General features: G+C 39.7%; 2 protein-coding genes across 13 annotated transcripts; one reads left to right on the forward strand and one right to left on the reverse strand.

Annotated features, from left to right (window-relative positions):
• Positions 1–15,608, forward strand: TIMM9 (translocase of inner mitochondrial membrane 9). Of its 9 annotated transcripts, none has more exons than XM_041759720.1 (7): positions 1–146; positions 2,455–2,542; positions 4,671–4,672; positions 7,210–7,339; positions 13,095–13,159; positions 13,520–13,615; positions 14,660–15,608. In XM_041759720.1, exons 5-7 carry the CDS (start codon positions 13,121–13,123, stop codon positions 14,792–14,794), a joined length of 270 nt encoding a protein of 89 aa, XP_041615654.1. In that variant the 5' UTR covers positions 1–146; positions 2,455–2,542; positions 4,671–4,672; positions 7,210–7,339; positions 13,095–13,120; the 3' UTR covers positions 14,795–15,608. The 9 variants fall into 9 exon arrangements, with proteins under 9 accessions (XP_041615654.1, XP_041615652.1, XP_041615653.1 ...); XM_041759718.1 differs by lacking the exon at positions 4,671–4,672 and adding an exon at positions 7,430–7,617; XM_041759719.1 differs by lacking the exon at positions 4,671–4,672 and adding an exon at positions 7,430–7,617 and having other exon boundaries at positions 7,295–7,339.
• TOMM20L (translocase of outer mitochondrial membrane 20 like) lies at positions 9,574–23,659 on the reverse strand. 4 transcript variants are annotated; one of them, XM_041759712.1, is made up of 5 exons: positions 23,524–23,659; positions 23,391–23,434; positions 21,920–22,001; positions 16,471–16,613; positions 9,574–10,287 (listed from the first exon to the last, which is right to left on the reverse strand). In XM_041759712.1, the coding sequence occupies exons 1-5, from the start codon at positions 23,657–23,659 to the stop codon at positions 10,189–10,191; spliced, it is 504 nt and encodes a 167-aa protein (XP_041615646.1). In that variant the 3' UTR covers positions 9,574–10,188. The 4 variants fall into 4 exon arrangements, with proteins under 4 accessions (XP_041615646.1, XP_041615647.1, XP_041615648.1 ...); XM_041759715.1 differs by lacking the exon at positions 9,574–10,287 and adding an exon at positions 15,248–15,301; XM_041759713.1 differs by lacking the exon at positions 21,920–22,001 and having other exon boundaries at positions 23,357–23,434.
• Between the last annotated feature and the right edge of the window lie 1,113 nt (positions 23,660–24,772).

Genomic DNA, 24,772 nt, shown 5'->3' on the forward strand with positions numbered 1-24,772 from the left:
GCTATTTGACATCGCCTCTCCCACGTGCTCTCTTCCATCCAGCGGCTGCGGCGCCCGCCCTGACCCAGACCTTCCGCCCCTAGGCTCGACTGGCAGCGCAGCCCCTCAGCCTCGCACTGGTGTCCGATGCGGGAGCCTGTGCTTAAGTATGGTCTCTTTTCTCTGCCTTTAGAGTCCCGGGTTCCCAGGCGGGGGGCAACAGGCTTCGCTCCGGAAAGGTGGGATCCTCGGAGGAGGCCGCCGCGTGTACGTGGCGCGGTGGGGGCTGGGGGGTCGCGGAGACCCGCAGCGCGTCCCCAGAGCGGGTGTGGGAGCTGCCCGGGCCCGGCACACTGGGACGAGGGTCCGAATTGGACGCTCTGAGCCACTCCCAAAGCGGGTTTGGGGAGTCGGGGTCTTGTTTTGGAATAATGAGTTAGATTGAAAAGCATCCACGCGGTGACCTTGAGCTGACAAGCGGGAGACCCTCTAACAAAAAAATCTCAGGATGGAATACCGTGGCCCAGGACCCCTTCTCTGGGTGGCTAATTTAGGAGGACGGGCTATTTAGACGTTTCCCTTTACGCATTACTAAATATTTTTTAAAAGATGAAAGCAAAAATTATAATCTGCTGTAAAAGTTAAATAAGAGTGTCTTTATTTTTACATCTCATCTATCTCCCTATATAAAAAAAATCATAGAATAAAAGGGACCTTAAGGGCTCAGCTCTGGAGAACCTTTTAATTATTCTTGATATATTTCCGTAATTAATCATTATTTTTTATGTCAGTTAAATTTCTCTCTTCATTATTGGGCTCTTAGGTACCTGTTCACAATTTGTTTTATAATGCGGCAAATTAAAAGATATGACAATGTCAGAGACTTTGAAGATGACTTAATCCCCTTATATTCTAGGTGGAACTTAAATATGAAAGAAAAAGTGACCTTTCCTCTGTAGTCTCTAAGGTGTGAGCATAGGCATAGAAACTAATTAAAATGATTTGAATAAATGATTTGATTTGGATCTTAGAAACCCCCTTCATATTAGACCTGGGGGTAAAACCCAAGTAGTCTTGCCCCCATCTAGTCCAGTGTTCATAGGCTCGTCCTTCAGGCCTGGAAGCCATGACCAGAAAGCAGTAATCTTTCAAAAGTATTTTTTGCTCTGATTAGTAGTAAGTTGAGTTGGGGTTGCCAGTTAATCAGTCATAACTCCTAAACCTGCCACAAATAATCTGAAGTAAAGGGACATGTAGCAGAGTCCTATTTTATATCAATCAGACAAGTTCAGATCAATTTGGACATCTGACCTATCAAAGACACTGATAGCCCTGAAACAAAAACATGGCTCACAAGATTTTCTCTCATTTCTTTTGCACTATTGTTAACATGTTTACTTATTTGCTTCCTCTTTCCCACTGTCATATATCCATCCATACATACATAAATAGATACACTTTTTTTGCTGACTGGTTTGCAAGTAAGTTTCAAACATGACCTTTAACCCTAATTTCTTCAGCTTGTATAGCCTTAAGAACAATCTATTACATAGGCACTGTAAGATTATCACACTTAATAAGGTAACATATTCAGATTTCTCTGATTATCCCAAAAATCTCTTTATTTTTAACTCAGAAAAAAAATTTTTTTTAATTCAAGGTCCAAAGTTCAGACATTATTTAGTTGTCATGACTCTTTAGTCACTTAATCTAGAACAGCTTTCTACCTCTTTTCTTTATGACCAGCTTTTTAAAGAGACGTGTAGCTGTGTTACAGATTGTCCCACATTGTGGATTTTCCTAATTATTCCCTCATGATCAGACCTGGATCAAATATTTTTGGCAAGAATACTACATAGTTGATATTTTATCTTTATTGGCTATGATGGTGACTGCCAGATCTTTCCAGTATAAAGGGACTGTTTTCCTTCAGTGATAAGTAACCTATGGATATACTTTGAGACCCTGGATATATCCTATTTCCCAATTACCTGTACACAGTAGTTTTATCATCCATTCTTGCCTGAATCACAAGATTACCAATTATCAGTACCAGTCATGCAGAGACTAGGGTCAGTTATCGTGATCATGGGCAAGGACATTAGAAGAATCATTTATTGTAAACTAAGTTTGAACCAAATTAGAAATTTGCTTCCAGACCTGGTACAAATCTGCATAGGATTCCAAAAAAGAAATGGAGGGCATCCCTTCATCACATCCTGGTTAGTTTGGTTGTTTTCAGAAATTTCTGAGAATTACTGTCCTTTTATGTTCACCTAAGCATACTACCTGGAAAGATTAGGAGGTTAAGTACTTGATACATGTAACACATATGCTAAGGAATTGTAACCTCAGAATAGATTGAGGAAACTTTCACTTATGGAAAACAGTTTAGCCGACAGAAGTTTAGATTTCATCAAACAGACTTAGAGCTTGAAGAGGCCTCAGCCATATTGTAATCCCCTCATTTTTCAGGTAAGACATCAAGCCTCATTGGAGATATTCAAGCAAAGATTGGACAACTAATTTTCTGGAACTAAAGGAAACTCATGCATCAGAAAAGGTTTGAATTGATGGCTGATAAGAACTCTCTTAACTCTTAAGTTCCCTGGTTTTATTATATATTTTGTCTGACACAAAAATAACTTAGCATTGTAATCATTCCCAAGACCTAAGCCAGAGATTCTAGATCTCTCTTATCCCTTTCTTCCCTCTCTAGGTTTCAGGGATCTAATCATAAGGTAACCTCTAATTGGATATTTGCTTCTGTAAAACAGTTGCTGTAATAGCTGAAAACTAGGACTAAATCACAGGGTAGCCACAATGCTTCTGTTTTCAACATCAGGTGGTCTATGTGGCTGTTGGATTTTGTCGGTCAGCCTAATATAGTATTAAATAACTGCAAAATAGAATATCTTAAGACTTAGAAGACCCCAAACTAGCAAGTAAATATGAAAATCATTCACTCCTTTATCTCCAATATTTTTTAGGAACAAGTGCCTATAATTAAGTGCCTGTAATTACCATAAGCCTAATACTGGTGACTACAGAGAATTTGGAGACTTAGCCAGGCTTGAGAAAACTGATTGTTAGCTCCTAGTTCAGTTTGTAGGTCTGGGAAGATAGTTGAGAAAATAAAATATATAATTGAAACTCTAGAAAAAAAGGAAACCATAATGTTAACATAGGAGTATTGGGTAGTAGAACTATTTCTCTTTTATTTTCCAAATTCTCAAGAAATAGTTTACTCATAATATGATACTCTATTTAAAGGAGGAGATACTGTATATTAAAAACTATACCAAGAAAATACTTTTTTTAGAGATTTTATTCATTTATTTGAGAGAGTGAGCGAGAAAGAGACCATGTGTGCGAGTGTAGGGGCAGAGGAAGAGGGTAAGAGAGAGAAGCTGAAGCAGACTCTGCTATCAGCACGGAGCCAGACACGGGGCTCAATACCATGACCCTGAGATCACAACCTGAACCAAAATCAAGAATCTGACACTCAAACTGACTGAGATACCCAGGTGCCCCCCAAAATAGTAATTTTGAAATAAAATTCATACCAAGAGCATTTGGGGCACTCCTCATCTATGTGTTGTCAAAGACTTCCAAATAACAACCATCATTTGTCACTCTGAGTTATATACTAAGGGGTAGGTGGGATAGGGTCAGCATAGTATTACCAGTCTCTGAAAGTTTTTTTTTTTTTTAAGGAATGAAGTAATTTTTTAAAAGATTTTATTTATTTATTCATGAGAGACATGGAGAGAGAGAGGGGCAGAGACATAGGCAGAGGGAGAAGCAGGGTCCATGCAGGGAGCCCGATGTGGGACTTGTTCCCGGGACTCCAGGATCACACCCTGAGCTGAATGAAGGCAGATGCTCAACCACTGAACTACTCAGGCATCCCACCATTCTCTGAAACTTAACACAAAGATTTCATACCTTCTGCCCCTCTGGACTCCAGCTAAAAAGTGATTATATACAAATTTTAACCTGAAGAAATAAAAGGATAGGAATAGGAAAAAGAATGGGATTTTGACCTCACAATCTGAATGTGCAGATTTCTGTGGTTTTTTTTTTTTTTTTTTTTAATATTTTATTTATTTATTCGTGAGAGACAGAGAAAGAGGCAGAGACACAGGCAGAGGGAGAAGCAGGCTCCAATGCAGGGAGCCTGATATGGGACTCCATCCTGGGACTCCAGGATCATGACCTGAGCTGAAGGTGGCGCTAAACCGCTGAGCCACCCAGGCTGCCCGATTTCTGTGGTTTTTATAAGAAAATCACATTTGTTTTATTTTTGGTGTGAGGTATAGAAACACCAATGTCCTGAAGACAGTGAATGTATTATACAATTCAGCAATTCAAAAGGCTAAAGAAGTTTTATAGGTGAACTTCTGTCATTTGAGCTAGAGGCCTATTGTTTCATAATGCATATTGTATTGTCTTTATATTTTTTTAAGTTCCCACAAAACAAGGGTTTCATGTAACACTTATTTTCACAAAAGTTATCTTACCAGTTCTTGGATCTTTTCAGGCTGTTGAGGGAAAAGCCAAAAGAACTCTAGTTCTGAGCATTTGCTAACCCTACACTGCACACTGAATCTTGTTCTTTGGCAGGGATTAGACAACTTTTTCTTTATATTAATCTTCTTATTTTGAGATTGTTATAGATTCACATGCAGTTGTAGGAAAAATGCAGACATCCCTTGTGCCCTGTACCCAGTTTTCCACGACAATAAGGTTACAAAACATCACACAGAATATCACAACATGGATACAGAACATTTCCATTACAGAAATCTCATTTTGCCTTTTTATAGTAATAATCACGCTTCCTACCTATATCCCCTCCTTAACTTGTGGCAATCACTAACACATTCTCTATTTCTTTAATTTTGTCATTTCATGAATGCTATATAAATCATACAGTATAGAACCTTTTGGAATTGGCTTTTCTCACTCAGCATAATTCTCTAGAGATTCATCTGGTTTTTATGGAACAGTAGCTCATTCCTTTATTCCTGAGTAGTATTCCATAGTACTGGTATACCAGTTTAACCATTCACCTACTAAAGAATATATGGGTTGTTTCCAGGTTTGACTGTTAAAAAAATAAAGTTTCTGTATACATTCACATACAGGTTTTTGTGTGACCGTCAGTTTTCATTTCTCTGAGATAAATGACAAGGAATACAATTGCTGGGACATATGGTAGTTGCATGTTTAATTTTCTAAAATACTGCCAAACTATTTGTTGGAGTAGCTATACAATTTTACATTACCACTAGGAATATCTGAGTGATCCAGTTTTCCCACATACTCACAGCATTTGGTGTTGTCGCTATAAATTGGAAGAATTTTATGTTTTACATTTAAATTCCTGATCCATTTTGAGTTAATTTTTATGTAAGTCATATATAAATGAGAAATTTAGTTTGAGGTTAAACTTTTTTCTATGGATGTACAATTAATTGTTCTAGTACCATTTGTTGAAAAGGCCATCCTTCATTTCATTGCTTTTGCCCTTTGACTAAAAATCAGTTGGACATATTTGTGTGACTCTAATTCTGGTTCTCTGTTCTGTTCCATTGATCTATGTGTCTGCTCCTCCACCCATAGCATACAATACTGATTACTGTAACTTTGTAAGAAGTCTTACAATTAGGTAGACTGATTTCCCCCATTTTATTCTTGAATTTCTTTAGCTATTTTGCTTTCTAATAAAAAATTTTAAAATAATCTTGTCTATATTTACAAAAAATCTTCCTGGGATTTTGATTTGATAGGAATTGCATTAAGCCTATATATGTTAATTTTGGGAAAATGGGTATCCTTACTATGTTGAATTTCCCAATCCATGAACATAATGTGTCTCCATTTATTTAGGTCTTTGATTTTTTTTCATCAGCATTTCGTAGTTTTCAGCATACAAGTCCTGAACATGCTTTGTTAGATTTACTGCTCAGGTTTTTTTGAATGACCATTAATGGTATTGTACTTTTCATTGCGTGTTATCATACTTTTCATTGCGTGCTCACTGTAAGTATCTAGAGACAGAATTGATTTTTTGCGTGCTTATCTTATATCCTGTGACTGCTGAACTTACTAGTTCTAAGAGTTTCTTTTTAGATCCCTTGGGATTTTCGATGTTCACAATTATGTTACCTGCAAAGAGAATTTTACTTTCTTCCTTTATACTCTGTAGGTCTTATTTTGTTTTCTTGCTTTGCTCTTCTGGGTAGAACTTCCAGCGGAATATTAAGACTGGTAAGAGGGGGATCCCTGGGTGGCGCAGCGGTTTGGCGCCTGCCTTTGGCCCAGGGCGCGATCCTGGAGACCCAGGATCGAATCCCGCATCGGGCTCCCGGTGCATGGAGCCTGCTTCTCCCTCTGCCTGTGTCTCTGCCTCTCTCTCTCTCTCTCTCTGTGACTATCATAAATAAATAATAATAAAAAAAAAAATTAAAAAAAAAGACTGGTAAGAGGGATGCCTTGGTGCCTGAGTGGTTGAACATCTGCCTTCCACTCAGGGTGTGATCCCTGGGTCCTGGGATTGATTCCAGCATTGAGTTCTCTGCAGGGAGCCTGCTTATACTTCTGCCTATGTCTCTGCCTCTCTCTGTGTGTCTCTCATATAAATAAATTAAAAATCTTAAAAAAAAAAAAAAAACTGGTGGGACACCTGGGTGGCTCAGCAGTTAAGGGTCTGCCTTCGGCTCGGGGCATGATCCCGAGGTACCAGGATTGAGTCCCACATTGGGCTCCCTGCATGGAGCCTGCTTCTTCCTTTGCCTGCCTCTTTCTCTCTCCCCCCCCTCTCTGTTTCTCATGAATAAATAAATAAAATCTTAAAAAAAAAAAAAAAAAGACTAGGCAGCCCGGGTGGCTCAGCAGTTTGGTGCCTGCCTTCAGCCCAGGGCATGATCCTGGGGACCCTCGATCGAGTCCCATGTCGTGCTCCCTGCATGGAGCCTGCTTCTCGCTCTGCCTGTGTCTCTGCCTCTCTCTCTCTCTCTCTCTCTCTCTCTCTCTCTCTGTGTGTGTGTCTCATGAATAAATAAATAAAAATCTTAAAAAAATAAATTTTAAAAAAAGACTGGTAAGAGCAGATATCTTGCCTTGCCCACAACCTTAGAGGCAAATATTTAGTCTTTCATCATTAACTATGGTTTTTTATAGATGCTCATTATCAAGTTGAAGAAGTTCTCTTTTCCTTTTCAGTTTTTTTTTTATCATGAATGAGTGTTGAATTTGTCAGATGCTGTTTCTGCATCAATTGATATGATCTCATGATCTTTCTCCAAAGACTGAACGAGCCTTGCATCTCTGGAGAAAACTCCACTTATTCAAGGTATATATAATTATTTTTATATATTAATTATATTTGCTACTGTCAAGGATTTTTTTTTTTTTTTTAAGATTTACTTATTTATTTATTCAGAGAGAGCGAAAGAGAGGCAGAGACACAGGCAGAGGGAGAAGCAGGCTCCATGCAGGGAGCCCGACGTGGGACTCGATCCCGGGTCTCCAGGATCACACCCCGGGCTGCAGGTGGTGTTAAACCGCTGCGCCACCGGGGCTGCCCTACTGTCAAGGATTTTTAAGGCTATTTTATGAGGATATTTTTCTGTAAGTTTCTTTTGTGTACTGTGGTTTTGATATCTAGATAATGCTAGATTCGTGAATAAGTTGTTAGATTTCTATATATGGTATTTGTAGTGCTATTACCTTTTGATGTCTGCAGGGTCTACAGTGATATATTCTATTTCATTACTTATACTGATAATGTGATTTTTTTTTTTATTAGTCTTGGTAGAGGTTTGTCTGTTATAATCTTCTCAAAGAACCAGCTCCTTGTTTTATTGATTGTTGTACTTGTTTTCATTTTCATTAACTTCTGCTCTTTATTATTTCCTTCCTTCTCAATGCTTTGGGTTTATTGTGTTCTTTTTCTAGGTACGTGAAGTGAAAGTTTAGTTTGTGGATTTGAGACCTTTACTTTCTTTGGTCTCTGGTATGAATTTAGTTGTCAGTTTTCCTCTTGGCTCTGATTTAGCTGTGTCCCACAAATTTTGATGTGTTGTATTTTCAGTTTATTTAGTTCAATGATTTTTTATTTTTTTGAGACTTCTTCTTTGCCCCATGGATTATTTAGAAGTAGTTTATTTTCCAAATGTTTGGAGATTTTCCTGTTATCTTTCCATTGCTGATTTCCAGTCGGATTCTGCATGATTTCAATTATTTTAGATTTGTTGAGGCTAGTTTTGTAGCCTAGGATATAAATGGGCATTTGATAAAAATGTGTATTCTGTAGTGGGGAAAAACGTTCTGTAAATGAGGATTTTGTGTTGATGGTGGTGTTTTTCTACACCTTTGCAAATCTTCTGTCTAGCTCTGTTGGTTGTTAAGAGAGGAATATTTAGTACCCAACCGTATGTCTCTTTCTCCTTTCAGTTCTACTCTTGTGTATTTTGCAACTCTCTTGTTTGGTGCACACGCATTTAGGATTGTTGTGTTTTCTTTTCTTGGTAGATTAATCCTTAATGTTCCTTTCTGTCTTGTAATTTCCTTTGGTCTGACATCTACTTTGATATTAATATATCCACTGTTTTCTTTTGATTGATCTTTTTCTATCCTTTTATTTACAACCTGCCTGTACCATTATATTTGAAGTAAATTTCTTAGAGACAGGGCAGCCCCGGTGGCACAGTGGTTTAGTGCCGCCTGCAGCCCAGGGCATGATCCTGGAGACCCTGGATCGAGTCCCGCGTTGGGCTCTGCATGGCGCCTGCTTCTCTCTCTGCCTGTGTCTCTGCCTCTCTCTCTCTCTGCATCTCTATGAATAAATAAATAAAATCTTTAAAAAAAATTTTTTCTTAGAGACAGCATATAGTTGGTAATGTTTTTTAATCCATTTTACCAGTCCCTTTTAATTGATTACTGAGACCATTTATATTTAATGTAATTGTTTATATTAGGGCCTAAATTTGTTCCTTTCTAATTTTCAGAATAGAAAATTAAATTTTCAGAATAGAAAAACAGAATAGTTTTTCTCTTTCTTGCCCTACTATGGATTACATGAATACATTTTAGAATTTCATTTTGATTTATATATAGTATTTTTTTTAAGATTTTATTTATTTATTCATGAGAGACAGAGAGAGACAGAGACATGCAGAGGGAGAAGCAGGCTTCATGCAAGGAGCACAATGTGGGACTCGATCCTGGGACTCAGGGATCCTTATATATCCTTTATAGTGATTGCTCTGGGTACTACATGATATTTACATAGCTTATCACAGTCTAATGGGGTTGACACCAGCTTCACTGAAGTATAGAAACTTTACCTCCCTTTATCTTCATCATATTTATTAATATACATTTAAAACCACATTAGAGGGCAGCCCGGGTGGCTCAGTGGTTTAGTGCCACCTTCATCCCAGGGCATGATCCTGGAGACCTGGGATCAAGTCCCACATGGAGCCTGCTTCTCCCTCTGCCTGTGTCTCTGCCTCTCTCTCTCTCTCTCCTCTCTATGTATTCTTACAAATAAATAAATAAAATCTTTAAAAAAAAAAAGATAAAACCACATTTGACTGTTTAAGATTTTATTTGAGAGTGTACTCAAGAAAGAGCACAAGCAGTGGGGCGAGGGAGAGGGAGCAACAGACTCCTTGCTAAAAGCAAGGAGTTCAATGCATGGCTGGGTCCCAGGACCCCAGGATCATGACTGAACTGAGGGTAGACGCTTAACTGACTTGAGTCACCCAGGTGCCCCTAATTAGCTTTATATTATAATTTTCGTTTCAACTGTCAAACAGTTTAGGACATTCGAGAAGGAAAGTGTTATACTTAGTCATATTTGTTATTACTGTATTTTTCCTCCTTCTTGATGTTCCAAGTCTCCTAATATCATTTCCTTTCTGTTTAGAACTTTAATTCTTCTCGTAGGGTAGATTCACTGGCAACAAATTCTAGTTTCTTTCATTTGAGAAAGTCTTGATTTTCCCTTCATTCCTGAAGCATATTTTTGCTAGATTCAGGTTCTGGGTTGACTAATTGTTTTCCCCTAGGTAAGATGTCACTTTTTCACTTGCTACTTTCAAAAAGTTTTGTCTTTAGTTTTAGATGTTTGGCTGTGCTTGATGTAGATTCATTTGTGTTTATATGCCTTTGGCATTCACTCAGCTTCTCTTGGATCTATAAATTTATCTCTTTTGCCAAATTTGGGAAGTTTTCGGCCATTATTTCTTCTAGAACTTGTACAGCCCTGCTCTTTTCTCCTCTTCTTCCAGGACTCTGTTGAAACAAATATTAGATCTTTTATTACCTTCATATGGGTTTCTGGCACTCTGTTCATTTTTTTCCATTATATTTTTCTGTTAGATTAGTTAAGTCTATTTTCTGTCTTCTAATTTGCTTCGGCAGCACATATACTAATTAGCTGATTTCTTCCTCTGTCCCTCATTCTGCTGTTGATTGTTCTGTCAGTTTATTTTGGTTATTTTATTTTTGACTTCTTAAAATTTCCATTTGGTTCTTCTAACATCTTCTTTATCTCAAGCATATTCATAATTGCTTATTGATGTATTTTTTGTAATAACAATTTTTAAATCTTTGATATTTCTGTCATCTCAATGTCAGATATATATTGCCTTTTTTCATTCAGTTTGAGACTTTCTTAGTTCTTGGTATGATGATTTTTTTTTTAATGATTATTTTCTTTTTATTGTAACCTGGACATTTTGCGTATTGTGTTGTGAGGCTCTAGATCTTGTTTAAGAAGATCCCTTCTTTTCTAGGGATGCCTGGGTGACTCAGTGGTTCAGCATCTGTCTTCAGTTCAGGGCCTGATCCGAGGGTCTGGGGATCGAGTTCTACATCAGGCTTCCCACAAGGAGCCTGCTACTCTCTCTGTCTATGTCTCTGCCTCTCTCTCTGGGTCTCTCATGAATAAATAAAATCTTAAAAACAAAAGCAAAAAACCTTCTTTTCTAGCTGGCTCCTTTTGCCACTGCTCCGTTAGCAAAAAGTAGGGGAGGGGGCCTGCTGCCTCATGACTACTAGATGTGGGCTAGAAGTCCAGGTAACTCACTCTGTCACTTAGGTATGTTGGGGGTGATGTGCTCCTCATTACTGCTGGGAAAGAGTAGGAGTTACGGCTCTCCAGTAGGTCTCCACTAGTATCACCCTGGCTGAGACAGACTGGAGTGCCTTATTACTGCTCCCCACATGGTCTCCACTGACACACTGAGTATGTGAATTTACCATGGGACTATAATGCAGGCCTTGAATCTCAAAGAGGCCACCTTTGATACCACCTAGACGGGAGGGAAAAGGGTACCTCATTATTGCCAATTGAAGTAGAAGTCCAGGCTCCTCATGTTGTTTCCACTGACACTTGTTGGGGGTGCGGGAAGCCCTCATTAATGCTCAGTAAGGATTTAAAGTCCCTGCTTCCTAATCTCCCTTCTCTAAAGTGTGAGGATGGGAGTGCCTCATTACAGCTTAGTGAGGGTAGAAGTCTAGGCTCCTAACTTGGCTTATGTTGATGTGGCTGGATGGGGAATGCAGGCCACAATGTTTTTGTTTGCCTGGAGTACAATAGTTATTGTTTAAAAGTTTTCTATTTTATAGGCTTCCCCTTTCCTGGCCCTTTAGCTAGAGAGGGCCAGCTTTGGGGAGATGGGGAGTTTGGACTGTGCCCATTGGCATTTGCAGATTGCTGGCTTCTTCAGCTCCGACTCTGTGATATAGGAGACAAAAAAGAGGGAGAAAGAACTCCCCACTGTTTTGTTTCTTAGGTCTCAAGGGCCCTGGCCAGTATATTTTCTTCTCTCCATCTTTAAGAGTCTTATGTTGGTTTTATATGTCAGATCCAGGGTTTTTAGTTGTACTTAGTTTGAGGAACAAGGAAAAACACATCTCTTGCACCATCTTTCCAGAAGCACAAGTCCTAAACTGCATTGTATGATATAGAATATTCTGTCTCTGGTGCCTGAGTGGCTCAGTGGTTGAGCATCTGCCTTTGGCTCAGATAATAATCCCAGGGTCCTGGGCTTGAGTCCCACATCGGGCTCACCACAGAGAGCCTGCTTCTCCCTCTGCCTATGTCTCTGCCTCTCTGTGTGCCTCTCATGAGTAAGGTAATAAAATCTTTAAAAAATATATATCTTCTGTCTCTGACTGGTTAGTGGTGTTTTAGAACAGCACAGCAATACCTGAAAAATTGTGACTTTCAGTTAACTGTTGGTATTTTTCAGGTAGTTTATGTGGTAAAAATCTCTGCAGTTGACCCTTGAACAACAACAGATTTGAACTACACAGGTCGACTTAAATGCAGATTTATTTTAGTACTATACTATTAATGTCGTTTCCTTATAATCTTTCTTTTTCTTTTCTTTTTTTTTTTAAGAGAGAGAAATAATGCATGAGTTGGAGGCAGGGAGGTGCAGAGGGAAAGAGAATTTTTTTTTTTTTTTTTTAAGAGGGAGAGAGACTCTTAAGCACTCCCTACTGAGCATAGAGCTTGACGGGCTTGATCCCATAGTCCATGAGATCAAGACCTGACCTGAAATTACAAGTCTGACACTTAACTGACTGAGCCACCCAGGTGCCCCAAGTGGATGGTGTTTATTAATAATTAATAGAAATTTTGTATTTATGTAGAGATAATAAAGGGGTCATTATTACAACAAGTCAAAGTTACATTAGCAACCAGCGGTACTTGCAGGAAGACACCAGAGATCTCTTCGTTTTCCCTTAAAACTCTATTAGGAATGAGGCTTTAACAAGTAAACCTTGCAACATAATAGAGCAAGCTGTCTTAAAACTAGAGATTTAGATAGAGAGGGCCTTTGGGGGCCCCATAACCAGCAGTAAAAAATCTAAATCTGTAAACTGTAGGTTTTTCATTAGAAGATTGTTGGGGGAGGGGGATATAATTAAAGACTCCATTAGAAATTTATAAAATAAGAGTAACAATTTCAAGTAAACTTTGTTCAGTTCTGTTCATAAACTGTTCTTGTTTTAATTATCTAACTCTTCAGCTAGCCTAAAAATATTTATTCACAGACTGACAAACTTTTTCTTAATTTTTAAATCAGGTGACTAATAAACATACCAAAAGAATATGGCTGCACAAATGCCAGAATCTGATCAGATAAAACAGGTAAGGTAATACAATTAACAAAAAAGAATTTTGCAAAAAATTTAAGGCACAACTTGGTGTAACCATGTCAGTCAGTGATCTCACAAAATAACTTCATATTTCATTTCCAAAAATGGATTCTAAATGATATGAAACATACTTATTTTCCAGATAATTTGACAGATATCCAGGAATGAATAAATATTCAACTAGAAAACTGGACTGTATTTTGTAGATCATACCATATGGGTCATATTATGCCCATTTAAGTTTTGACTTCAAGTATTACAGGGTATTTTCCCCAAATACAGATCATCAGTAATTAAGTTTCAAAACTTTTTTTTAAAGCCAAACATTAAAGAATGTTCTGATTTTTCATAGTTCAAGGAATTTCTTGGAACCTACAATAAACTTACCGAAACGTGCTTTTTGGATTGCGTTAAAGACTTCACAACAAGAGAAGTCAAACCTGAAGAGGTACGAAAAGTGCTGCCCACTAAAAATTCTCTAAGCTTGTCACAAACAATAGAAGTAGGATGCCTCTAACCATTTTGCTTGTTCCTAGTTATTTCAGAAATTTGGGCTACCTAGTATATAACATTGCTCAGAGGAACTAAAGCATGGTTCCTGACCCATGGGCATTGAATTTAATGATCCCAAATATAATGTGACACTCATACTGTAGCATGGCAGTTTTCTTTATTTCTTACTCTCTCTTTCTTTCTTTTAGTTAAGATACCTAAGGTTTGCTGAATTATTGTTCCATAGCAAAACTTCTTACTAATTAGCTTTCAGTCAAGATGGCCTGGCTTGAGAAACTTGATAATGGCTTTTCTATCTGACCCTGAGAACTCAGGTTAATTCTGGAAAAAGCAGAGCTTGAATATGGTGGCTGATATTGCATAGGTGGACTCTGAAAACTCAATCCTATGCAAAATTTTAACTTTTAATATCCTCATCAAAACATTTATATGTTGGCCAAAACTTTGGCCAAGTTTGTTGACACAAACTTCCTCCAATGTAAGATGTTGACCAATATCCATGCCAAGAACATATAACCAGTAATCAGCAAGTCCTTGTTAAATAATGACAAAGCTTGAAAAATGCCAAGCATAACATTCTTTTTGTTAAAAAGAGATGTTGAAATTTAATAATGTTAGGAATGGAGTTTCTAAAAAGGAACAAACTTACTACTGGGCCTATGTTTTAACAGTTAGAATGAGAGATGAAAAAAGGCAGGGACATATCATTGTTTTTGTTTTAGTGCTACAAACTGGTAGGCATTCAGTATATGTTAATTTTTGTAACTGGATAAAAGTACTAGCAATTGAAAGCTGTGGTCACTCACTAGTCGTTTTAGTTCTCATATATTCAAAGAAAAAAGCACCCACGGCTGTTCATTTAGAATATGTACTTTTTAAAAACTAATAATTCAAAAAAAAAAAAAAAACTAATAATTCAAAAAAAAAAAAAAAAAACTAATAATTCTATCTTTCCTATTGGATCTTTTCTTATTTCTAGACCACCTGTTCAGAACATTGCTTACAGAAATATTTAAAAATGACACAAAGAATATCCATGAGATTTCAGGAATATCATATTCAGCAGAATGAAGCCCTGGCAGCCAAAGCAGGACTTCTTGGCCAGCCACGATAGAGAAGTCCTGATGGATGGACTTTTGATGAAAGATTGCCAGCAGCTGTTGTGATAGAAATGATTCATCTGCTAGAATCCCCCGGAAAGCAGTAGCCACCCTGTTAAACTGTCTGTCATGACTGTGGCAAATGGAAACAACTGGAGAAACAAAATTGCTATTTACGGAGAATAATCAAAATAGAAGGTCTTACTGTTAAATGAAAATAATAAGATGCAACATTTGTTGAGGCCTTAAGATTCAGCAGCTTGGTAACTTCATTAGAAAAATAAACCATTGTTTCTTCAATTGTGACTGTTAATTTTAAAGCAAAATATGTGTTCAATCATGTATGAGATCGAAAAAAATTTTTTATTACTAAAAGTAAAATAAATGGAAATATCACTGAGCAGTTGTTTATACTATATATAGTACCATAGTATTCTGACTGGACTGTGGATACGTTGAAATGTTTTTCAATCACGATCATCCTCCAAGTATTCCTGTTCATTCATGTCTGCCTCAAATTGCTGGTAAATACATAAAATAGTTACTTGCTAATCATTTCAACCCACTATCCTTTCTTGCCTCCCTTCTTGTGTTAGGGTGGATATTATACATTCATATTCTAGCCATATTTTGATATGTCTATAGTAAACATCCCACCTGAGACTACCTTGGGAATGTGTAAGAATTGAATGTTACGCTCTAGTAGAGACTGTGTTTTGTGTTTTGTTCAAAAGCTGAGTCCAACATGAATGATTCTGAATCATTCCAACATTACACAGTGTATTCTCAGCCATGACATGTGATCAGTGCAATAAAAAGTGAACCGAAGTTAAAGGAGTGTTTTATGGCTAAATGAATCCTAAAACAAATACAAGCATCTGCAGGAAATTCTAGTTGATGCATAAATATACCAAGCAATTTGGCTGTTAAATAGACTAATACCTACTAGTAAATTGGCTTATGAGTGGATTTCATTTGGTACCAATCTAAACTTGCACTTAAGAGAACACTAATTATAATTCTTCTATACATTTCTTTATATATATATATAATTTTTTTAAGATTTTATTTATTTATTCATGAGAGATACACAGAGAGGGAGGCAGAGACACAGGCAAAGGGAGAAGCAGGCTCCATGCAGGGAGCCTGACGTGGGACTCGATCCCGGGTCCCCAGGATCACGCCCTGGGCTGAAGGTGGCACTAAACCTCTGAGCCACCCGGGCTGCCCATCTCCTATACATTTCTAATACCAAAGTGATTTCTATGTATTGTCACATTTGAAGCCAAAAGTATTATTCTACTTTGATAATTTATGGCTTTCTGTATTCTAATTTTTTAAGCTATTGCATCATTTAACTAACAATACCATTTAACTTACAGGCCTTTGTTGACATTGCAGTCAGTAACGGTTAGGTCTTTGAAAGTACAAAGACAATATTAACAGTGCTACTTTTAAAGTTGAAATGTTGGAACATCTATAAGACTCAACAAAATACACAATTCACTGTAGTTAAAGGAACATGAAAAAATAGACTTGTTTCATCATAAGGCAAGAAAAGCAACCAAAAATTCAGAAATTGTACTCATTTAAAGTTCCCATCCACACAGACTTTCCTGTTTTTATGTAATCAGGCCTAACATGTTATTTACTGTGTTCATATAGCAAAGATAATTAAGTATGTGCTCACCTGGCAAATAAGGGGAATTTTGCGCAACAGCATCTCAAATACCTGAGGAGGGAGTGTGTGTTTGAAAACCTTCAGAAGTTCCTGTGGTTGTCCACACACTAAAAGGGCATTGCTGAGATGTTCAACTCCCAATCGATGTTCTCCTGAAACAGATTGATAAAGTTTAAAGCAAAATTTTAACGTTCTTCAAAATAGTCTACAAACTACCAAGAAAGCAACAACTATTAAAATGAAAAAAGGGATGCCTGGGTGGCTCAGTGGTTGGGTCTGCCTTTAGCTCAGGGGTGATCTTGGAGTCCCGGATTGAATCCCACATGGGGCTCCCTGCAGGGAGCCTGCTTTTCCCTCTGCCTGTGTCTCTGCCTCTCTGTGTCTCTCATGAATAAATAATCTTAAAAAAAATGAAAAAAAGAAAGCATATCAAACTATGCACTACTTAAGTCTTAAAAACAGTAAAGACAAAATGGGGAAAATGTTGAGCTGCCCATTAGACTCACTGTGATAAAAAATACACTCTTGCTTTAGAAATGCTCACATTCCGCAATGTGGGTTTGCAACAGGGGGATACTGAGTATTTTTTAAAGATTGTCTTCTGCTGTTACTGAAAGGGAATAGGTTATCCTTAACTCTACATGTGTGATTGATGAAATATAAAGGAAACACCTAATGTTCTGGCTAAATGAGACTTTTAGAGTTTTGTTTTTATTTTATTTTTTTAAGATTTTATTTATTTATGAGAGACACAGAGCGAGAGAGGCAGAGACACAGGCAGAGGGAGAAGCAGGCTCCATGCAGGGAGCCCGATGTGGAACTCGATCCTGGGTCTCCAGGATCACGCCCTGCGCTGAAGGCAGCGCTAAACAGCTGAGCCACCGGGCTGCCCTAGGGTTTTGTTTTTAAAGATTTTATTTATTCACGAGAGACAGAGGCACAGACGTAGGTAGAGGAAGAAGCAGGCTCACTGCCATGATCCTGATGCAGGACTCGATCCCAGGATCCCTAGATCATGACCTGAGCCAAAGGTAAATACTCAAACACTGAGCCACCCAGGTGCCTGAAATGAAACTTTAAAAAAATAGATTGTATTATCAAAGAGTTTAAAACAGGGTTTAGCATAATATGATTACATTGCTAGGGAAAGAAAAGAGATTTATGAACTTTGATTTCTAAGTTTTAAAATGTTTTAGGGTGATTGGCTATAAAGTAAGAATGAAAATTTATGTACTATGGAAATTAGTCATAGAATTTCTGTTTAAGTTAAAACATGGAATTACTTAGTCTCACTATTTCATTCCAGAAAACTGAGGCAAAGATCAGTAAAATGACTTAAAGTTTCAAAATTAGTGCCAAATTAGTAACTGCATCTAATTTTCTGAACCTTGAGACCACAATATGCTGTCTCTCTTAAGGTGTTACATAATTTCCCACATATATAGAAAAGTGCATGACGGACAAAATAATGCTTCCCGGATTCGTATTATATTGAAACTGAAAAGCCATCAGAAGGACATGACCTAACTTAAGACACACAAAGCAAACATTGCCTATATTACATAAGTTTTAAGAGTTAAGGTCTTGTGTCTAAACATCTAATTTTACATTTTCAACTTAAATTATCTTTTTTTTTTTTAAGATTTTATTTATTCATGAGAGACAGAGAGAGAGAGAGAGAGGCAGAGACACACGCAGAGGGAAAAGCAGGCTCTATGCAGGGAGTCTGACTTGGGACTCGATCCCAGGTCTCCAGGATCAGGCCCTGAGCAGAAGGCGGCGCTAAACCGCTGAGCCACCCGGGCTGCCCCTCAACTTAAATTATCATTGCCAGGTATCTAGTAAATTTTCATAGACATATAAAGAAGGTACTTCTTAGATGAAATACTGTACTAGTATTTCACTAGAAGGTCTAATTTATTTTATTAAAGACTTACTTGTTTTAGAGAGAGGGAGCAAAGGTTGGGGAGTAGGGGCAGAGGGAGAGAGAGAGACTCAAGCAGACTCCACACTGAGTGAGGAGCCCAATATGGGGCTCCGTCTTCCCACCCTGAGATCATGACCTGAGCTGAAACTAAGATTCAGATACTCAAACAACTGAGCCACCCAGGTACCCTAAAAGGTTTATTTTAAATTAATAAAAGTACAGCTTTATGGAGATGACACATTAGGTCAAAATACTTTGATCATATTGAACCTTTTAAAGAAAAAAAAAGGTAAAATAGTGCCTCCTCTCAAGTTGACACAACTGATGTGACAAAAACAATTACCAGTTTGATCAAGTAAGCCAACCAACCAAAAGATTGAATCAATTCAGCTAATCAGAAATTTCAATCAAAATTATTGGCTTTATCGTCTTATATAGACATAACCACAATTGAGATGGCTCTAGGAATATCCTCCTTGACAGCAAGGTAATGAAAATGGGATAGTGACAGGGGATGGAGAAAACTGAAAGGATTACAGAAAACTCGGTGAGAAATTATTGCATTAGAACTTTGGTTCTCAGTGTATTGTAATAACCTAGAGAGTTTGAAAAAAAAATACTGACACCTGGGTCCCACCCCAGAGATTCTGATTTCATTGGTCTGGAGTTTGGTGTGGATTTCAATAAGCAAGCAAAATGAGAACTCCATTAGAAGTAAAATATGGACATAAAACCCTTAAAGAACTAATTCATCAATTTAAGGTTTCACAGAAATAATGTTATCACCCTTAAGAGGGAAAATTTAAAAACCATATTTCCAATTTTTAATCATCTCAGTATTTGTAACATCTTCACCTCTAAGTTAAACTGAACTATTACAAGAAAGCTTTTAAACATTAAGAATATGTCATAATTTTTAAATTTATAATTCCCACCTTTCTCTCCATATTTATATCATCCCAATTCAAAAAATGTTCAAGCAGAAAGGGTTTATCTATTTTACTTGCCCCTGTGTCCCAGCAGTATCCACATTTAGGAATTAATCTAGATTCTGTGAGGACCCTAGTTTGTTGTTGTTTTTAATTTTATTTATTTAGAGAGAGTGTGCATGCGAACACAAGCAGGGGTAGGGGAAGAGGGAGGAGGAGGTAAGAAGAAGGTGGAGAGAGAATCTGAAGCAGACTCCATACTGAGTGCAGAGCCCTACTGTGGGTAGAGCTCTGGATGCTGAGATCATGACCTGAGTAGAAACCAAGGGTCAAATGCTCAACTGACTGAGCTACCCAGGCGCCCTGTGAGTCCCCTAGTTTATATAATTTGAGGGAGGGGACCCTTTTTGTTTTTAAGATTTTATTTTTTTTAAGTAACCTCTACCCCCAACATGGGCTCAAACTTACAACCCAGAGATCAGGAGTCACATGCTCTACTGACCAAGCCAGCCAGGCACCTGGAGAGTCCTTTTAAAAAAGACAATATAAAATTATGAATAAAAAATTAGGACTCTTCCCAGAACCCATTCTGCTCAGTGGTTAAGCATCTGCCTTCAGCTCAAGATGTGATTCTGGAGTGTGGGGACTGAGTCCTGCATCAGGCTCCCTAAAGGGCACCTGCTTCTCCCTCTGCCTATGTCTTTGCCTCTCTCTGGGTCTTTCATAAATAAATGAAATCTTAAAAAAAAAAAAAAAGGGGGGGGGTGGGATATCCCTGGTGGCTCAGCGGGTTGGCGCCTGCCTTTGGCCCAGGGCGCGATCCTGGAGTCCGGGGATCAAGTCCCATGTCGGGCTCCCTGCATGGAGCCTGCTTCTCCCTCTGCCTAAATAAATTTCTCTGCCTCTCTCTCTCTGTGTCTATCATGAATGAATGAATGAATGAATGAATGAATGAATGAATAAATAAATAAATAAATCTTTAAAAAAAAAAAAAAAGCCTGTGTAAATGAAGGTCCTTAAAGCTTATGCTTTACTACCTTGGTTAAAATCACTTCTGTTGGGATCCCTGGGTGGCGCAGCGGTTTGGCGCCTGTCTTTGGCCCAGGGCGCGATCCTGGAGACCCGGGATCGAATCCCACGTCGGGCTCCCGGTGCATGGAGCCTGCTTCTCCCTCTGCCTGTGTCTCTGCCTCTCTCTCTCTCTCTGTGACTATCATAAAAAAAAAAAAAAAAAAAAAAAAAAATCACTTCTGTTTATATCATTTAAGTCAGTTCTTACCATTTATTTTGCCATTAATATTTAAGATATTTTTAGTCCATTTAAAAACTTTCTAAAAGATTAGTATTGAATAAAATACTAAAACTTCAAATTCCAATGATTAATGTGCTATGACTGAGTATCTTTTTCATTTCTCAAAACCTTTATCATGTGTTTTAAGCCACTGAATTAACATAAAAGTCTTGGGTATTGAGTCATCCAGGATCCTGACTTTGTTTTCATAAATTCTGGAGCATGCTACCTCTTAATACAGGGTGAAAAAACAAAATCTTTTCAAAAAAGACAAAAGAGAAAAGCAGCTACAGGCACTGTGAAGAGAGGAAATTTACAACACTTGAAAAAAAAAAGGATACATAAATGGGTATAAGCAACATCATTCATCCCTCACATAAGATTATAGCCTGAAAAAAAAAAAAAAAGATTATAGCCTGAAAACAATTCTTTTCCTTTCCAGGGCTTAACACCAGAACAAAGACACAATTACTACATACGGCATTTACAAATACTTAAATTACCTACCATCATTTTATGTAATGATGTTGAGTCCAAGGTAGCCCCTACATACATCACTACATTAGACACAATACAAGAATGGGCATTTATAATTTCACCATCAAAAATAAGTAATTGTTGTGATAAGAATACTTATAAGAATGCGGGAAAAGCTTTATGAAACAGTTCAAATTTTTTAGGTTTTAATTCATAAAACATTTAGTCATTTGGAGCATTCATTTACCTAGAATTTTACCTGACAATAAATGAAGAGTTACTATGTTTGGTTTTGCTTCTCCATCTGCCCATTTCCAATGTATAATAAGCCCGAATGCTATGTATAATATGATGGAAATAGGGGTGCCTGGGTGGCTCAGTTGGTTAAGTGTCTGCCTTCAGCTCAGGTCATGATCCAGAGTCCTGGGATCAAGCTGCATGTTGGACTGTTCCCCTGCTTATTCTCTCTCAAATAAGATCTTTAAAATAAAATAAAAAATATACACGGTGGAGATGAACAGTGTGATCAAGTGAAAATCACTTTAAAGCTAGTTGGTTAACACATCTAGTTAGTTTTTCTTTTCCTTTGAGAGAAAAAGATAGTGGAGGTCAGTAGGGGGAGAGGGAGAGAGAATCTTAAGCAGGCTCCACACTCAGCTCAGAGGCCTGATCTCAGAACCCTGAAATCATGACCTGAGTTGAAATCAAGAGTCAGGAGGCTTAACTGACTGGGCTACCCACATGCCCCAAGTTTTTTGACATATAACTACCAAATATATTTTGAACATATATTATCATAAGTAACTGCTTACAAAAAAATGTTTACATTTTTACCTCTGGATAACCAAAGTTCTCCCATTTGTACCTCTTGCAGAAAAAGTTCTTGCAATTTTTCATTCTTTGCTGGATCCCACAACTAAAAGATTCATAAAACATTAACAATGAGTAATGAATGTAAGGTATAGGTTTAGTGATCAAAATTATCTAATTTTTATTTAAAAGGCATGTCTTGAACCTCATCTAAATCCAAAGTCTGATAAACACAGTTGTTCTTTATAATATTTAAAACAACTTAAGATGGAATTACATTTTCAGGTAATTAAAAATCCACGGCAGGGATCCCTGGGTGGCTCAGCGGTTTGGTGCCTGCCTTTGGCCCAGGGAGTGATCCTGGAGACCCGGGATCGAGTCCCACATCCCGCTCCTTGCATGTAGCCTGCTTCTCCCTCTGCGTGTGTCTCTGCCTCTCTCTCTCTCTCTCTCTCTCTCTCATGAATTAATAAAATCTTTTTAAAAAATCCATGGCATATTGAAATTAGGTTGAGATGCTTGTAGTAACTCTCATTTACATTTTAATAAGCTTCCTAAATACACATAGCAGAAATCCTACTGTAATTAACTGCAACAAACGTGACTTGTAGGTTGCAAAATTGTTTTTCTTGCCTAAGGGTATTAAGGCTGTTTGTTGATTTGGCAAAGGGCATGCATGGCCAGGAGTTGGCAGGACAGTTGGTGGTGTTCTGAAGTACCCTACAGCTTGCTTCAGCCTGGTTCGGGAAGGTGACCAGAGTCACAGGATAGCATCATTATTGGTACCATGACCAGGCTGGTCTTGAAAGGTACGTAGAGTGGACAATCCTTGACCCAAAATGTCAACTCCCCTGTCAGTCACTTCAGCTCAGTCTGTTATAGCTGGAGCGTTTTTGTGTTTTCTGTTTGCTGTCCACAAGAATTCTCTTTTTAAAATGGGATGAGTTGGGGAGCCTGGGTGGCTCAGTGGTTGAGCTGCTGCCTTGGCCCAGGTCGTGATCCCGGGGTCCCGGGAGCCCTGCATGGAGCCTGCTTCTCCCCTGCCTAGGTCTCTGCCTCTCTCTGTGTGTCTTTCATAAATAAATATTATTATTATTATTATTATCTATGAAAGACACAGAGACCTCGGCAGAGGGAGAAGCAGGCTCCCTGCGGGGAGCCCGGTGTGGGTGGGATTCGAACCCAGGACTCTGGGATCACGACGTGAGCCAAAGGCAGACGCTCAACCACTGAGCCACCCAGGCGTCCCAATAAATAAATACCTCTTAAAAGTAAAAATAGTAAAATGGAATATGTCTTTTTATAAGCCCCAAGTGGTTGCCCCCTCCTTCCTCTTCCGCTGTAAGCTAAGCGCACAGTGAAGGCGCCGCTCGGGGCGGTGGGAAATGCCTGCGGCCCAGCCCGGAGCCCCGGCCCCGCCAGGCCCCGCGCCGCCCGGGCCGCGGTTACGCGGTTACTCACTATCACGCCACCTCGGCGCCCCCAAGCCCTGCACCTGCGCGCCCCGTGCCTCCGCCGGCCGCCGCTGGGCTCCTCTCTCTGCAAACACAAGGCGGCACGTGCTGCCGGAGCCCTCCCGACGCCCGCGGGGCCGCCCGCCGCCCTCCCGGCCGCGCAGCCGCACTCACTGTCCCGCAGGCGGCGCCTGAACGCGGGGTCGCCGCGCCGCTTCCGGTCCCGGTGAACACAGTAGGCGAGGACGGCGACGGCGCCGCAGGCCGCCAGGGCCGCCAGGAGGCCGAGCACGGCGCGGACGCGGGGCATCCGGCCGCGGGCGTCCGACGGCCGAGCGTTGGGCGCGGGCGGGCGAGCGCGGGGAGCCGGCCGGCCGGCAGGGGGCGTCGGCGCGGCGCCTGGTCCCGCGGCGGGCGGCGGGCGGCGGGCGGCGGGCGGCGCGCGGAGGAGGCCGAGGGTCGGAGACGGCGTGCGAGCCCACGGCCAGGTCTGTCGCACTCCAAGCCCGGAGCCCCCGACCCAGACGCGCTCTCGTCCCTGTGCCCACGACACCCACCGAGGCACATCACAGCGTGGCCGGATGCGGTTAAGCGGCAGCTGAATCCTCCCTAAGCCCCTGTTCCCTCTCCCGCAAACTGAAGTTGTCTCCTAACTCCATCTCCTAGCTCGCAGCCCGCGCCCGGAGCATCGCTAGCCCGTGCTCCCCAACCCGGCCAGCCTGGTCCCCTGAAAAGAACTCAGGCACCCAAAGCCCCCAACCACCTTAGCTCAGTAGCAGGAGGAAAGAGGAGTTTGAAAGCAATCACATTAGCCCGGGATGGGGTGGGGGTGGGGGTGACAGTGGATCTGCAGGCCTGAGCCCGCAGCCAAAAGTCCCAGAGCAAAATCAACTGAGACGCACGACGCTTAACTAGTCTAGCTGCGTTTCCTTCTAATATTTGCTTTATTCAGACAGCAGGAACAATGGAAGTAAGACTGACCCCAAATACAGAGCCTGGATTTTTCTACTAAGTCACAGAGAAGGCCTAACTAAGCTAGGTAAGGACCTAAAGGAACTTAATATTTTTGTTGTTGTTGTTGTTAGGCTATTCACCTGGTCTTTATGATTTACGGATATTACTAGTGTGTGCTAGCCAGGTGCTCACTACTGCTTGTTGCTGTCAGGGCCCAGAAGCAGCCCAGGTCCTCACAATTTAAGAGTTAACAGGTGTAAGTTACATATAATGGTTTTCTTGAGTACTCTTGTGTTCCTTCCACAGTCTTCTGTTTGGGAGCTTGGTCTAGTGTCAAAACCCAATTGTAATCATGAACACAAGGGAGGAGGGCATCAGCCTCCAGGGTTACTGGTGATCTGGGAGTGGTTTTTGATTTGGATCTTCGTAAGGGGTTTAGCCCAGTTCCAAATGATCTTCTTCTAGGCTG

Source organism: Vulpes lagopus, chromosome 6 (genome assembly GCF_018345385.1).
Source record: "Vulpes lagopus strain Blue_001 chromosome 6, ASM1834538v1, whole genome shotgun sequence".
Taxonomy (NCBI): Eukaryota; Metazoa; Chordata; class Mammalia; order Carnivora; family Canidae; genus Vulpes; species Vulpes lagopus.